Raw genomic sequence first — 14,859 nt, 5'->3', positions numbered from 1 at the left:
CCACCACCACTGCCGGCAGCTGATTCCACTCACCCACCACCCCCTGAGTGAAAAACTTACCCCTGACATCTCCTCTGTACCAACTCCCCAACACCTTAAACCTGTGTCCTCTTGTGACAACTATTTCAGCCCTGGAAAAAAACCTCTGAGAATCCACCCAATCTATACCTCTCAACATTTTATAAACCTCTATCAGGTCCCCTCTCATCCTTCGTCTCTCCAGGGAGAAAAGACCGAGCTCTCTCAACCTATCCTCATAAGGCATGCCACCCAATCCAGGCAACATCCTTGTAAATCTCCTCTGCACCCTTTCAATGGCTTCCACATCCTCTCTGTAATGAGGCGACCAGAACTGTGCACAGTACTCCAAGTGGGGTCCGACAAGGGTCTTATAAAGCTGCAGCATTATCTCCCGACTCCCAAACTCAATTCCTCGATTGATGAAGGCCAGTACACCATACGCCGCCTTAACCACAGCTTCCACCTGCGCAGCTGCTTTGAGCGTCCTATGAACTCGGACCCCGAGATCCTTCTGATCTTTCACACTGCCAAGATTCCTACCATTAATATTATATTCTGCCAGCCTATTGGACCTGCCAAAATGAACCACTTCACGTTTATCCATGTTGAAGTCCATCTGCCACTTCTCCGCCCAGTCTTGCATCCTATCTATGTCACGCTGCAACTTCTGACATCCCTCCAGACCATCCACAACACCACCAACCTTCATGTCATCGGTAAACTTACCAGCCCATCCCTCCACTTCCTCATCCAGGTCATTTATAAAAATCACAAACAGCAAGGATCCCAGAACAGATCCCTGGGGCACTCCACTGGTGACCGACCTCCATGCAGAAAAAGACCCATCTACAATCACTCTCCGCCTTCTGTGGGCAAGCCAGTTCTAGATCCACAAAGCAATGACCCCTGGGATCCCATGGCCTCTCACTTTCTCGATAAGTCTTGCATGGGGCACCTTATCAAATGCCTTGCTGAAGTCCATATAAACCACATCTACCGCTCTTCCTTCATCAATGTGTTTAGTCACATTTTCAAAAAAATTTAATCAGGCACGTAAGGCATGATCTGCCTTTGACAAAGCCGTGCTGACTATTCTTAATCATATTATACCTCTCCAAATGTTCATAAATCCCGTCTCTCAGGATCTTCTCCGTCAACTTACCAACCACTGAGGTTAGACTCACTGGTCTATAAATTCCAGGGCTATCTCTACTCCCTTTCTTGAATAAAGGAACAACATCTGCAATCTTCCAATCCTCCGGAACCTCTCCCGTCTCCATTGACGACACAAAGATCATCGCCAGGGACTCAGCAATCTCCCACAGTAACCTGGGGTACATCCCATCCGATCCTGGCGACTTATCTAACTTGATGCTTTTCAAAAGCTCCAACACATCCTCTTTCTTAATGTCAACGTACTCAAGCTTTTCAGTCTGCTGCAAGCCTGCGCTACACCCACCAAGATCCTTTTCCACCGTGAATACAGAAGTAAAGTATTCATTGAGCACCTCTGCTATTTTTACCGGTTCTATGCAAACTTTCCCACTGTCACATTTTAGAGGTCCTATTCCTTCACATCTCATCCTTTTACTCTTCACATATTTGTAGATCGCCTTAGGGTTTTCCTTAATCTTACCTGCCAAGGTCTTCTCATGACTCTTTCTGGCTCTCCTAATTTCCTTCTTAAGTTCCTTTCTACAGGTCGTATCCTCCTCTAGATCCCTAACATTACCTAGCTCCCTGAACCTTTTGTACACTTTTCTTTTTGACTAGATTCGTTACAACTTTTGTACACCATTGTTCCTGTAACTTACCATAACCTCCCTGTCTCATCGGAACGTTGTTGTGCAGAACTCCAGACAAACATTCCTTGAAAATCTGCCACCTTACTTCGGTACATTTCCCCGAGAATACCTCCTTCCAATTTACGTCTCTAATTTCCTGCCTGATGGCTTCATAATTCCCCTTACTCCAGATAAACACTTTCCTAGCTTGCCTGATCCTATCCCTCTCCAATGCTAGTGTAAAGGAGATAGAGTTATGATCACTATCCCCAAAATGCTGTCCCACTGAGAGATCTGACACCTGTCCAGGTTCATTACCCAATACCAGATCGAGTACAGCCTCTCCTCTTGTAGGCTTATTCACATACTGTGTCAGGAAACCCTCCTGAACACACCTAACAAACTCCTCCCCACCTAAACCCCTTAACCTAGAAATATTCCAATCGATATTTGGGAAACTAAAGTCTCCAATCATGACAACTCTGTTATTATTACATCTCTCCAGGATTTGTTTCCCTATCTGCTTCTCAACAACCCTGTTACTATTGGGCTGCCTGTAGAAAACACCCAGTAAAGTTATTGATCCCTTCCTGCTCCGAACTTCCACCCACAGAGACACTGTAGACAATCCCTCCACAGCGTCCATCTTCTCTACAGCCATAACACTGTCCCTGATCAACAGTGCCACTCCCTCACCTCTTTTGCCTCCTGCTCTGTCCCTCCTGAAACATCTGAATCCTGGCTCTTGAAGTATCCAGTCCTGTCCCTGAGACATCCAAATCTCTGTAATGGCCACCACGTCACATTTCCAAGCAGCGATCCATACTCTAAGCTCATCCACTTTGTTCACAACACTCCTAGCGTTAAAATAGACACATCTCAAAGCTTCGGTCTGAGTGCTCCACTTCTCCGTCACCTGTCTATTCTCCCTCTTACACTGTCGACAATCCCTCTCTATTTGCGAGCTAACCTCCTCTCTCCCACCCTGCAACTTTTCTAATTTAAACTCTCCCCAGTAGCCTTAGCAAACCTCCCAGCCAGGATATGAGGAGAGAGAGAGAGATAGACAGAGAGGAAAAGATGGAGAGAGGTGGAATGAATTAGTGTAATGATGAGGAGGTGAAGGGAGCTGGGAGAGTGGTGTAGTGGGAAGAGAGGGTGACAGAGAGTGAGGGGTGGGAGGGGGTGGAGAGGGCAGTGTGGGAGGGATAGGCTGAGCGTGCGCTATAAACAGGTCTTTGGATCTATTGGGCCAGACCAGAGGTTCAATCTCATCCCTCTGAGACCTTTTTGATTCTAAATCTTAATCTTTCTCTTCTCCTCCCCTCCTCCCTCTCCCTTCTCCCTCCACAACCCAACCCTTCCCTCTCCATCCCTGTCCCTCTCCCCTCCTTTCCCCCTCCGTCTCCACCTCCCACTCTCCCTTCCTCCCCTCCCCCCTCTCTCCCCTCCCCTCTCCCCCCTAGGCAGAGAGTCTGGGGGTCTACAAGGCCTTTGTGGATAATTATAAAGTTGCTGTGGAGATGGTTGGGAAATGCAGCCAAGCCAATGCCAACTTCCAGAAGATTTCGGAGGTGAGTTGGACGGGGTACGGCTGGAATAGTTTTTGCAGACCGGGTTGTGATTGTGGTGATTGTGTTCAGAGCCTGTCTCTGATGTGACTACTCTCTCTCTCTCTCTCTTTCTCCAAAGGATCTGAAAGTCAAAAGCCCCAAGGATTCGAAGGATTGTTCCACCTCCATCACTCTAGAAGGTAAGTTTCTGTAAATTTGCGACCCGGTACTCTAACCATGCGACCCTCCCACTCTGCCACTTCCACATGCCCATCGCAGCTTCCACACGTTAAGCTGTGATCTGAGCACTCGCTGTGTTTGTATTGTTCTGAACCCAAGTAGCAGCAGATTGATGGGCATTCTGTCCAGACCCCACTCTGTGAGCCTGTTTCCCCCTCCCCATCGATTGATATGAGGGGGGAACCTGCTGCTTTGCTGTGTACAGTACAGAGTGGCAGTGTATGAGGAGGTGAGGGAGGAGAGGGAGCCATGGAAATCCTGCTGATCCTCAGGCTTTGCTGTAAATGCAGCTGCTATGGTAAATTCTCAGTGTGTCTTTGTTGTATTCCTGCTTCATTCACATTCCATTCATTCAGCTCCGCGCGTGTGTGTGAGAGAGAGAGAGGAATTTCAGGGCTGAAAAAGACAATAGCAGGCTCCCTGTTACCTCAGTAACTAGATCTTTGCTGGCTTGATCCAAATATTTTTACCCCATTTATTCTGATTTTTTGGAACAGTTTCCTTTGTCCTTGCAGTCACCTTCTGTAACGAGAGAGCGAGTAATCTGTACCACTGGGGATCTTCACCATTCCGGAGATATTTGAGTGAGATTGTGAATTCTCCATGGTTAGTGCACGCTCTCTCTATCTGTGACGGGCGCTCCCAGAGCAGCGAGGGCATTCTCTCGGAGTTAGTGCATCCGAGGCTCAGACTGAACACTTCAGATTGGAAAAGCCTCTGTCGGAATATTGTGAGCTGTGACCATGTGGACACAGACTTACTCTTCATATAGGATTGATAGGGTCACTCATGCAGAAACACTTTGCGTGTAATGGGCAGAATCTCTACGTGTAATGGGCGGAATCTCTGCGTGTAAGGGGCGGGATCTCTGCGTGTAATGGGCAGGATCTCTGCGTGTAATGGGCGGGATCTCTGCGTGTAAGGGGCGGGATCTCTGCGTGTAAGGGGCGGGATCTCTGCGTGTAATGGGCGGGATCTCTGCGTGTAATGGGCGGGATCTCTGCATGTAAGGGGAGGGATCTCTGCGTGTAATGGGTGGAATCCCTGCGTGTAATGGGGGTGCCCCTTGCATGTAATGGGGGTGACTTCTGCATGTAATGGGGGTGACTTCTGCATGTAATGGGGGTATCTCTTCGTGTAATGGGGGTGATCTCAGCGTGTAATGGGCGGAATCTCTGCGTGTAATGGGGGTGATCCCTGCGTGTAATGGGCGGAATCTTTGCATGTAATGGGGGTGACCCCTGCGTGTAATGGGGGTATCTCTGCGTGTAAGGGGTGGGATCTCTGCGTGTGAGGGGAGGGATCTCTGCGTGTAATGGGTGGGATCTCTGCGTGTAATGGGCGGGATCTCTGCGTGTAATGGGCGGAACCCCTGCGTGTAATGGGCGGAACCCCTGTGTGTAATGGGGGTGACCCCTGTGTGTAATGGGGGTGACCCCTGTGTGTAATGGGGGTGACCCCTGTGTGTAATGGGGGTGACCCCTGCGTGTAATGGGGGTGACCCCTGCGTGTAATGGGGGTGACCCCTGCGTGTAATGGAGGTGACCCCTGCATGTAATGGGGGTGACCCCTGCGTGTAATGGGCGGAATCTCTGCGTGTAATGGGCGGAATCTCTGCGTGTAATGGGGGTGATCTCTGCGTGTAATGGGCGGAATCTCTGCGTGTAATGAGCAGAATCTCTGCGTGTAATGGGGGAGATCTCTGCGTGTAATGGGTGGAATCTCTGCGTGTAATGGGGCGATCTCTGCGTGTAATGGGGGCGATCTCTGCGTGTAAGGGGCGGGATCTCTGCGTGTAATGGGGGAGATCTCTGCGTGTAATGGGGGAGATCTCTGCGTGTAATGGGGGAGATCTCTGCGTGTAATGGGGGAGAGCTCTGCGTGTAATGGGGGAGAGCTCTGCGTGTAATGGGGGAGAGCTCTGCGTGTAATGGGGGAGAGCTCTGCGTGTAATTGGGGAGATCTCTGCGTGTAATCGGTGGCGAAAAACTGCAGCAGGCGACGGTGCAGAGGGACCTCGGGGTCCTTGTGCATGAGTCGCAAAAACCCAGCCTGCAGGTGCAGCAGGTGGTCAGGAAGGCGAATGGGATGCTGGCCTTCATAGCGAGGGGGATTGAATATAAAAGTAGGGAGGTCTTGCTGCAGCTGTATAGGGCATTGGTGAGGCCACAGCTGGAGTACTGTGTGCAGTTTTGGGCGCCGCACCTGCGCAAGGATATTTTGGCCCTGGAGGGAGTGCAGAGGAGGTTTACTAGGCTGATGCCGGAGTTGAGGGGATTGAGCTATGAGGAGAGGCTGAATAAACTGGGCTTGTACTCGTTAGAGTTTAGAAGAATGAGGGGAGATCTCATTGAGACGTATAAGATGATGAATGGGATGGATAGGATAGAGGTGGAGAGACTCTTCCCGCTCAAAAAAGACAGTAGGACTAGGGGGCACAGCCTCAAGATAAAGGGGAGGCGGTTTAGAACGGAGTTGAGGAGGAACTTCTTCACTCAAAGGGTGGTGAATCTCTGGAATTCTCTGCCCGTTGAAGTGGTGGAGGCTGCCTCGCTAAATATTTTTAAGAAGCGGGTTGATGGGTTCTTGATAAGAGAGGGGATTAAGGGTTATGGGGAGAGGGCGGGAAAGTGGAACTGAGCCACAACAGATCAGCCATGATCTTATTGAATGGCGGGGCAGGCTCGAAGGGCTAGATGGCCTACTCCTGCTCCTATTTCTTATGTTCTTATGTATTGTGCAGGATTTCTGTGCCTAATGGGCAGGAACTCTGTGTGTAGAAAAAACTTAAGGAAGGAGTAAGAAGGGCTAAAAAGGGTCACGAAAAGTAATTGGCCAGCAGGACCACAGAAAATCCCTTGGCTTTTTACAGATACATAAAGAGCAAGAGGGTAGCCAGGGAGAGGGTTCACCAACTCGAGGACAAGAGCTGGAATCTATGCATGGAGCCAGAGGAAATGGGCGAGGTATTAAACGAGTACTTTGCATCAGTATTCACCAAAGAGAAGGACTTGCTGGATGATGAGTTTGGGAAAGGATGTGGAGATAGTTTGAGTCATGTTGACATCAAAAAGGAGGAGGTATTGGGGTTCTTGAGAAACATTAAGGTAGACAAGTCCCCAAGCCTGATGGCATATACCCCAGAATACTGAGAGAGACAAAGGAGGAAATTGCTGGGGCCTTGAGACAAATCTTTGTATCCTCACTGGTTACAGAGGATTGGAGAATAGCCAATGTTATTCCTTTGTTTAAGAAGGGCAGCAAGAATAATCCAGGTAATTACAGATCGGTGAGCCTTACATCAGTGGTAGGAAATTATTGGAGAGGATTCTTTGAGACAGGATTTATTCCCACTTGGAAATAAGTGGACGTATTATTGAGAGGCAACATGGTTTTGTGAAAGAGAGGTCGTGTCTCATGAGTTGATTGAGTTTTTCAATGAAGTGATGAAGATGATTGTTGAGGGTAGTGCAGTGGATGTTGTCTACATGGACTTCAGTAAGGCCTTTGACAAGGTCCCTCATGGCACACTGGTGCAGAAGGTGAAGTCGCATGGGATCAGAGATGAAGTGGCAAGGTGGATACAAAACTGGCTCGGTCAAAGAAGACAGAGGGTAGCAGTGGAAGGGTACATTTCTGAATGAAGGACTGTGACAAGTGGTGTCCCTCAGGGATCAGTGTTGGGACCTTTACTGTTCGTAATATATATAAATGATTTGGAGGAAAATAGAACTGGATTGATTAGTAAGTTTGTGGATGACACAAAGGTTGGTGGATTTGTGGATAGCGATGAGGACCATCAGAGGATACAGCAGGATATAGATCAGTTGGAGACTTGGGCAGAGAGATGGCAGATGGAGTTTAATCCGGACAAATGTGAGGTAATGCATTTTGGAAGGTCTAATACAGATAGGAAATATACGGTAAATGGCAGAACCCTTCGGAGGATTGATAGGCAGAGGGATCTGGGTGTACAGGTACACAGGTCACTGAAAGTGGCAATGCCGGTGGAGAAGGTAGTCAAGAAGGCATACGGCATGCTCGCCTTCATCGACCGGGGTATTGAGTTTAAAAATTGGCAAGTCATGCTATAGCTTTATGGAACCTTAATCAGGCTGCACATGGAATATAATGTTCAATTCTGGTCGCCACATTACCAGAAGGATGTGGAGGCTTTGGAGAGGGTACAGAAAAGATTTACCAGGACATTGCCTGGTATGGAGGGCATTAGCTATGGGGAGAGTTGGAGAAACTTGGTTTGTTCTCACTGGAGTGATGGAGGTTGAGGGGAGACCTGATAGAAGTCTACAAGATTATCAGAGGCACGGACAGAGTGGATAGTCAGAAGCTTTTTCCCAGGGTGGAAGAGTCAATTACTGGGGGCACAGGTTTAAGGTGCGAGGGGCAAGGTTTAAAAGAACATAAGAAATAGGAGCAGGAGTAGGCCATCTAGCCCTTCGAGCCTGCCCCGCCATTCAATAAGATCATGGCTGATCTGAAGTGGATCAGTTCCACTTTCCCGCTTTCTCCCCATAACCCTTAATTCCCTTGTCTATCAGAAACCTATCTACCCGTGACTTAAATATATTTAGCGAGGCAGCCTCCACCACTTCAACGGACAGAGAATTCCAGAGATTCACCACCCTTTGAGTGAAGAAGTTCCTCCTCAACTCTGATCTAAACTGCAACCCCCCCTTATCTTGAGGCTGTGCCCTCTAGTCCTGCTGTCCTTTCTGAGCGGGAGGAATCTCTCCACCTCTATCCTATCCATCCCCTTCATTATCTTATATGTCTCTATAAGATCCCCCCTCATCCTTCTAAACTCCAACGAGTACAGACCCAGTCTATTCAGCCTCTCCTCATAACTCAACCCCCTCATCTCCGGTATCAGCCTAGTGAACCTCCTCTGCACTCCCTCCAAGGCCAAAATATCCTTGCGCAAGTACGGCGCCCAAAACTGCACACAGTACTCCAGCTGTGGCCTCACCAATGCCCTGTACAGTTGCAGCAAGAACTCCCTGCTTTTATATTCTATCCCCCTCGCTATGAAGGCCAGCATCCCATTCGCCTTCTTGATCATCTGCTGCACCTGCAAGCTGGGTTTTTGCGACTCGTGCACAAAGACCCCCAGGTCCCTCTGCACCGTAGCATGCTGCAGCTTTTCGCCCTTTAAATAGTAATCCCTCCTACTATTATTCCTGCCAAAGTGGATAACCTCACACTTACTAACATTGTATTCCATCTGCCAGGTCCTCACTCATTCGCTCAGCCTATCCAGATCCCTCTGCAGACTTTCCACACCCTCTGCACAATTTGCTTTTCCACTCATCTTCGTGTCATCAGCAAATTTTGACACCCTACACTCAGCCCCCTCCTCCAGATCATCTATATAAATGGTAAATAGCTGAGGCCCCAGCACCGACCCCTGGGGCACTCCACTAGTCACCAACCGCCAATCAGAATAGCACCCATTGACCCCCACTCTCTGCCTCCTATTAGACAGCCAATCCTCTATCCACGCTAACACCCTACCCCCAACTCCATGTCCCTCGACCTTCTGTAGCAACCTTTTGTGTGGCACCTTATCAAATGCATTTTGAAAATCGAGAAACACCACATCCACCGGTTCCCCTCTGTCTACCCCCTGTCTACGAGGTTCCCCTCTGTCTACCCCCTGTCTACGAGGTTCCCCTCTGTCTACCCCCTGTCTACGAGGTTCCCCTCTGTCTACCCCCTGTCCACAAGGTTCCCCTCTGTCTACCCCATGTCTACGAGGTTCCCCTCTGTCTACCCCCTGTCTACGAGGTTCCCCTCTGTCTACCCCCTGTCTACGAGGTTCCCCTCTGTCTACCCCCTGTCTACGAGGTTCCCCTCTGTCTACCCCATGTCTATGAGGTTCCCCTCTGTCTACCCCCTGTCTACGAGGTTCCCCTCTGTCTACCCCCTGTCCACAAGGTTCCCCTCTGTCTACCCCCTGTCTACGAGGTTCCCCTCTGTCTACCCCCTGTCTATGAGGTTCCCCTCTGTCTACCCCCTGTCTATGAGGTTCCCCTCTGTCTACGAGGAAGATTTTTTACACAGAGAGTGGTGGGTACCTGGAACTCGGTGCCGGCGGGAGGTAGTGGAAGCGGATACAGTGGTGACTTTTAAGGAATGTCTTGATAATTACATGAATAGGATGGGAATAGAGGGATACGTTCCCGGAAGGGTAGGGGGTTTTAGTTCAGTCGGGCAGCATGGTCACACCCATTACACAAAGAACAAAGACAATTACAGCACAGGAACAGGCCCTTCGGCCCTCCAAACCTAATGGGTTTACACGCGGAGATCCCGCCCGCCACACGCGGAGATCCCGCCCGCCACACGCAGAGATCCCACCCGCCACACGCAGAGATCCCGCCCGCCACACGCGGAGATCCCACCCGCCACACGCGGAGATCCCGCCCGCCACACGCAGAGATCCCACCCGCCACACGCGGAGATCCCGCCCGCCACACTGTTCCTGTGCTGTAATTTTCTTTGTTCTTGGTGTAATGGGCGGGATCGGTGCGCGCGGTGGGGCGGGATCTCTGCCAGTTATTTGTTTGTTTCTGGTCTTCCTGATGCGCCATCCTGTTTGCGAGAATTCCAAGACCTGCCAGTCTGCAATTCCTGTGCAGGAAGGGGCTCGATCCATAACTGTCACTCAGCGCACAGTGGGTTAACGCTGCTGTCTCACAGCGCCAGGGACCCGGGTTCGATTCCCGGGGGCACGGTGACACAGTGGGTTAACACTGCTGTCTCACAGCGCCAGGGACCCGGGTTCGATTCCCGGGGGCACGGTGACACAGTGGGTTAACACTACTGTCTCACAGCGCCAGGGACCCGGGTTCGATTCCCAGGGGGCACGGTGACACAGTGGGTTAACACTGCTGTCTCACAGCGCCAGGGACCCGGGTTCGATTCCCGGGGGCACGGTGACACAGTGGGTTAGCACTGCTGTCTCACAGCGCCAGGGACCCGGGTTCGATTCCCGGGGGCACGGTGACACAGTGGGTTAACACTGCTGTCTCACAGCGCCAGGGACCCGGGTTCGATTCCCGGGGGCACGGTGACACAGTGGGTTAACACTGCTGTCTCACAGCGCCAGGGACCCGGGTTCGATTCCCGGGGGCACGGTGACACAGTGGGTTAACACTACTGTCTCACAGCGCCAGGGACCCGGGTTCGATTCCCAGGGGGCACGGTGACACAGTGGGTTAACACTGCTGTCTCACAGCGCCAGGGACCCGGGTTCGATTCCCGGGGGCACGGTGACACAGTGGGTTAGCACTGCTGTCTCACAGCGCCAGGGACCCGGGTTCGATTCCCGGGGGCACGGTGACACAGTGGGTTAACACTGCTGTCTCACAGCGCCAGGGACCCGGGTTCGATTCCCGGGGGGCACGGTGACACAGTGGGTTAACACTGCTGTCTCACAGAGCCATGGACCCGGGTTCGATTCCCGGCAGTACGGTGACACAGTGGGTTAACAGTGCTGTCTCACACCGCCGGGGACCCGGGTTCGATTCCCGGGGGGACACGGTGACACAGTGGGTTAACACTGCTGTCTCACAGCGCCAGGGACCCGGGTTCGATTCCCAGGGGCACAGTGACACAGTGGGTTAGCACTGCTGCCTCACAGCGCCAGGGACCCGGGTTCGATTCCCAGGGGCACGGTGACACAGTGGGTTAGCACTGCTGTCTCACAGCGCCAGGGACCCGGGTTCGATTCCCGGGGGGCACGGTGACACAGTGGGTTAGCACTGCTGTCTCACAGAGCCAGGGACCCGGGTTCGATTCCCGGGGGCACGGTGACACAGTGGGTTAGCACTGCTGTCTCACAGCGCCAGGGACCCGGGTTCGATTCCCGGGGGCACGGTGACACAGTGGGTTAACACTGCTGCCTCACAGCGCCAGGGACCCGGGTTCGATTCCCGGGGGCACGGTGACACAGTGGGTTAACACTGCTGTCTCACAGCGCCAGGGACCCGGGTTCGATTCCTGGGGGCACGGTGACACAGTGGGTTAACACTGCTGTCTCACAGCGCCAGGGACCCGGGTTCGATTCCCGGGGGCACGGTGACACAGTGGGTTAACACTGCTGCCTCACAGCGCCAGGGACCCGGGTTCGATTCCCGGGGGCACGGTGACACAGTGGGTTAGCACTGCTGCCTCACAGCGCCAGGGACCCGGGTTCGATTCCCGGGGGCACGGTGACACAGCGGGTTAGCACTGCTGTCTCACAGCGCCAGGGACCCGGGTTCGATTCCCGGGGGGGCACGGTGACACAGTGGGTTAACACTGCTGTCTCACAGCGCCAGGGACCCGGGTTCGATTCCCGGGGGGGCACGGTGACACAGTGGGTTAGCACTGCTGTCTCACAGCGCCAGGGACCCGGGTTCGATTCCTGGGGGCACGGTGACACAGTGGGTTAGCACTGCTGTCTCACAGCGCCAGGGACCCGGGTTCGATTCCCGGGGGCACGGTGACACAGTGGGTTAACACTGCTGCCTCACAGCGCCAGGGACCCGGGTTCGATTCCCGGGGGCACGGGGACACAGCGGGTTAGCACTGCTGCCTCACAGGGCCAGGGACCCGGGTTCGATTCCCGGGGGCACGGTGACACAGCGGGTTAGCACTGCTGTCTCACAGCGCCAGGGACCCGGGTTCGATTCCCGGGGGCACGGTGACACAGTGGGTTAACACTGCTGTCTCACAGTGCCAGGGACCCGGGTTCGATTCCCGGGGGGGCACGGTGACACAGTGGGTTAGCACTGCTGTCTCAGAGCGCCAGGGACCCAGGTTCGATTCCCGGGGGGGCACGGTGACACAGTGAGTTAGCGCTGCTGTCTCACAGCGCCAGGGACCCGGGTTCGATTCCCTGGGGGGACACGGTGACACAGTGGGTTAACACTGCTGTCTCACAGAGCCAGGGACCCGGGTTCGATTCCCGGGGGCACGGTGACACAGTGGGTTAGCACTGCTGTCTCACAGCGCCAGGGACCCGGGTTCGATTCCCGGCAGTACGGTGACACAGTGGGTTAGCACTGCTGCCTCACAGCGCCAGGGACCCGGGTTCGATTCCCAGGGGCACGGTGACACAGTGGGTTAGCACTGCTGTCTCACAGCGCCAGGGACCCGGGTTCGATTCCCGGGGGCACGGTGACACAGTGGGTTAGCACTGCTGCCTCACAGCGCCAGGGACCCGGGTTCGATTCCCAGGGGCACGGTGACACAGTGGGTTAGCACTGCTGTCTCACAGCGCCAGGGACCCGGGTTCGATTCCCGGGGGCACGGTGACACAGTGGGTTAGCACTGCTGTCTCACAGAGCCAGGGACCCGGGTTCAATTCCCGGGGGCACGGTGACACAGTGGGTTAGCACTGCTGTCTCACAGCGCCAGGGACCCGGGTTCGATTCCTGGGGGCACGGTGACACAGTGGGTTAACACTGCTGTCTCACAGCGCCAGGGACCCGGGTTCGATTCCCGGGGGCACGGTGACACAGTGGGTTAGCACTGCTGTCTCACAGCGCCTGGGACCCGGGTTCGATTCCCGTGGGGACACGGTGACACAGTGGGTTAGCACTGCTGTCTCACAGCGCCAGGGACCCGGGTTCGATTCCCGGGGGCACGGTGACACAGTGGGTTAGCACTGCTGTCTCACAGCGCCAGGGACCCGGGTTCGATTCCTGGGGGCACGGTGACACAGTGGGTTAACACTGCTGTCTCACAGCGCCAGGGACCCGGGTTCGATTCCCGGGGGCACGGTGACACAGTGGGTTAGCACTGCTGTCTCACAGAGCCAGGGACCCGGGTTCGATTCCCGGGGGCACGGTGACACAGTGGGTTAACACTGCTGCCTCACAGCGCCAGGGACCCGGGTTCGATTCCCGGGGGCACGGTGACACAGTGGGTTAACACTGCTGTCTCACAGCGCCAGGGACCCGGGTTCGATTCCCGGGGGGCACGGTGACACAGTGGGTTAACACTGCTGTCTCACAGTGCCAGGGACCCGGGTTCGATTCCCGGGGGCACGGTGACACAGTGGGTTAACACTGCTGTCTCACAGCGCCAGGGACCCGGGTTCGATTCCCCGGCAGCACGGTGACACAGTGGGTTAACACTGCTGTCTCACAGTGCCAGGGACCCGGGTTCGATTCCCCGGCAGCACGGTGACACAGTGGGTTAACACTGCTGTCTCACAGCGCCAGGGACCCGGGTTCGATTCCCGGCAGTACGGTGACACAGTGGGTTAACACTGCTGTCTCACAGTGCCAGGGACCCGGGTTCGATTCCCGGGGGGGCACGGTGACACAGTGGGTTAGCACTGCTGTCTCACAGCGCCAGGGACCCAGGTTCGATTCCCGGGGGGGCACGGTGACACAGTGAGTTAGCGCTGCTGTCTCACAGCGCCAGGGACCCGGGTTCGATTCCCGGCAGTACGGTGACACAGTGGGTTAGCACTGCTGTCTCACAGTGCCAGGGACCCGGGTTCGATTCCCGGCAGTACGGTGACACAGTGGGTTAGCACTGCTGCCTCACAGCGCCAGGGACCCGGGTTCGATTCCCAGGGGCACGGTGACACAGTGGGTTAGCACTGCTGTCACACAGTGGGTTAGCACTGCTGTCTCACAGCGCCAGGGACCCGGGTTCGATTCCCGGGGGCACGGTGACACAGTGGGTTAGCACTGCTGCCTCACAGCGCCAGGGACCCGGGTTCGATTCCCAGGGGCACGGTGACACAGTGGGTTAGCACTGCTGTCTCACAGCGCCAGGGACCCGGGTTCGATTCCCGGGGGCACGGTGACACAGTGGGTTAGCACTGCTGTCTCACAGCGCCAGGGACCCGGGTTCGATTCCCGGGGGGCACGGTGACACAGTGGGTTAGCACTGCTGTCTCACAGAGCCAGGGACCCGGGTTCAATTCCCGGGGGCACGGTGACACAGTGGGTTAGCACTGCTGTCTCACAGCGCCAGGGACCCGGGTTCGATTCCCGGGGGACACGGTGACACAGTGGGTTAGCACTGCTGTCTCACAGCGCCAGGGACCCGGGTTCGATTCCTGGGGGCACGGTGACACAGTGGGTTAACACTGCTGTCTCACAGCGCCAGGGACCCGGGTTCGATTCCCGGGGGCACGGTGACACAGTGGGTTAGCACTGCTGTCTCACAGCGCCAGGGACCCGGGTTCGATTCCCGGGGGCACGGTGACACAGTGGGTTAACACTGCTGCCTCACAG

General features: G+C 54.3%; 1 protein-coding gene across 4 annotated transcripts in view; it reads left to right on the top strand.

Moving 5' to 3' along the window:
- abr (ABR activator of RhoGEF and GTPase) overlaps positions 1 to 14,859 on the top strand; it is a 138,725-nt gene that overhangs the window by 61,166 nt on the left and 62,700 nt on the right. For all 4 annotated transcript variants that reach the window (XM_080183703.1, XM_080183701.1, XM_080183698.1 and 1 more), the window contains 2 exons: positions 3,272 to 3,379; positions 3,498 to 3,558. In XM_080183703.1, the coding sequence (XP_080039829.1) occupies positions 3,272 to 3,379; positions 3,498 to 3,558 (169 nt within the window). The remainder of the gene's footprint in view (positions 1 to 3,271; positions 3,380 to 3,497; positions 3,559 to 14,859) is intronic.

Source organism: Carcharhinus amblyrhynchos, unplaced genomic scaffold (assembly GCF_965287045.1).
Source record: "Carcharhinus amblyrhynchos unplaced genomic scaffold, sCarAmb.v2.hapA scaffold_382, whole genome shotgun sequence".
Taxonomy (NCBI): domain Eukaryota; kingdom Metazoa; phylum Chordata; class Chondrichthyes; order Carcharhiniformes; family Carcharhinidae; genus Carcharhinus; species Carcharhinus amblyrhynchos.
The sequence above is the reverse complement of the archived record's forward strand: the minus strand, read 5'-3'. Positions and strand labels throughout refer to the sequence as shown.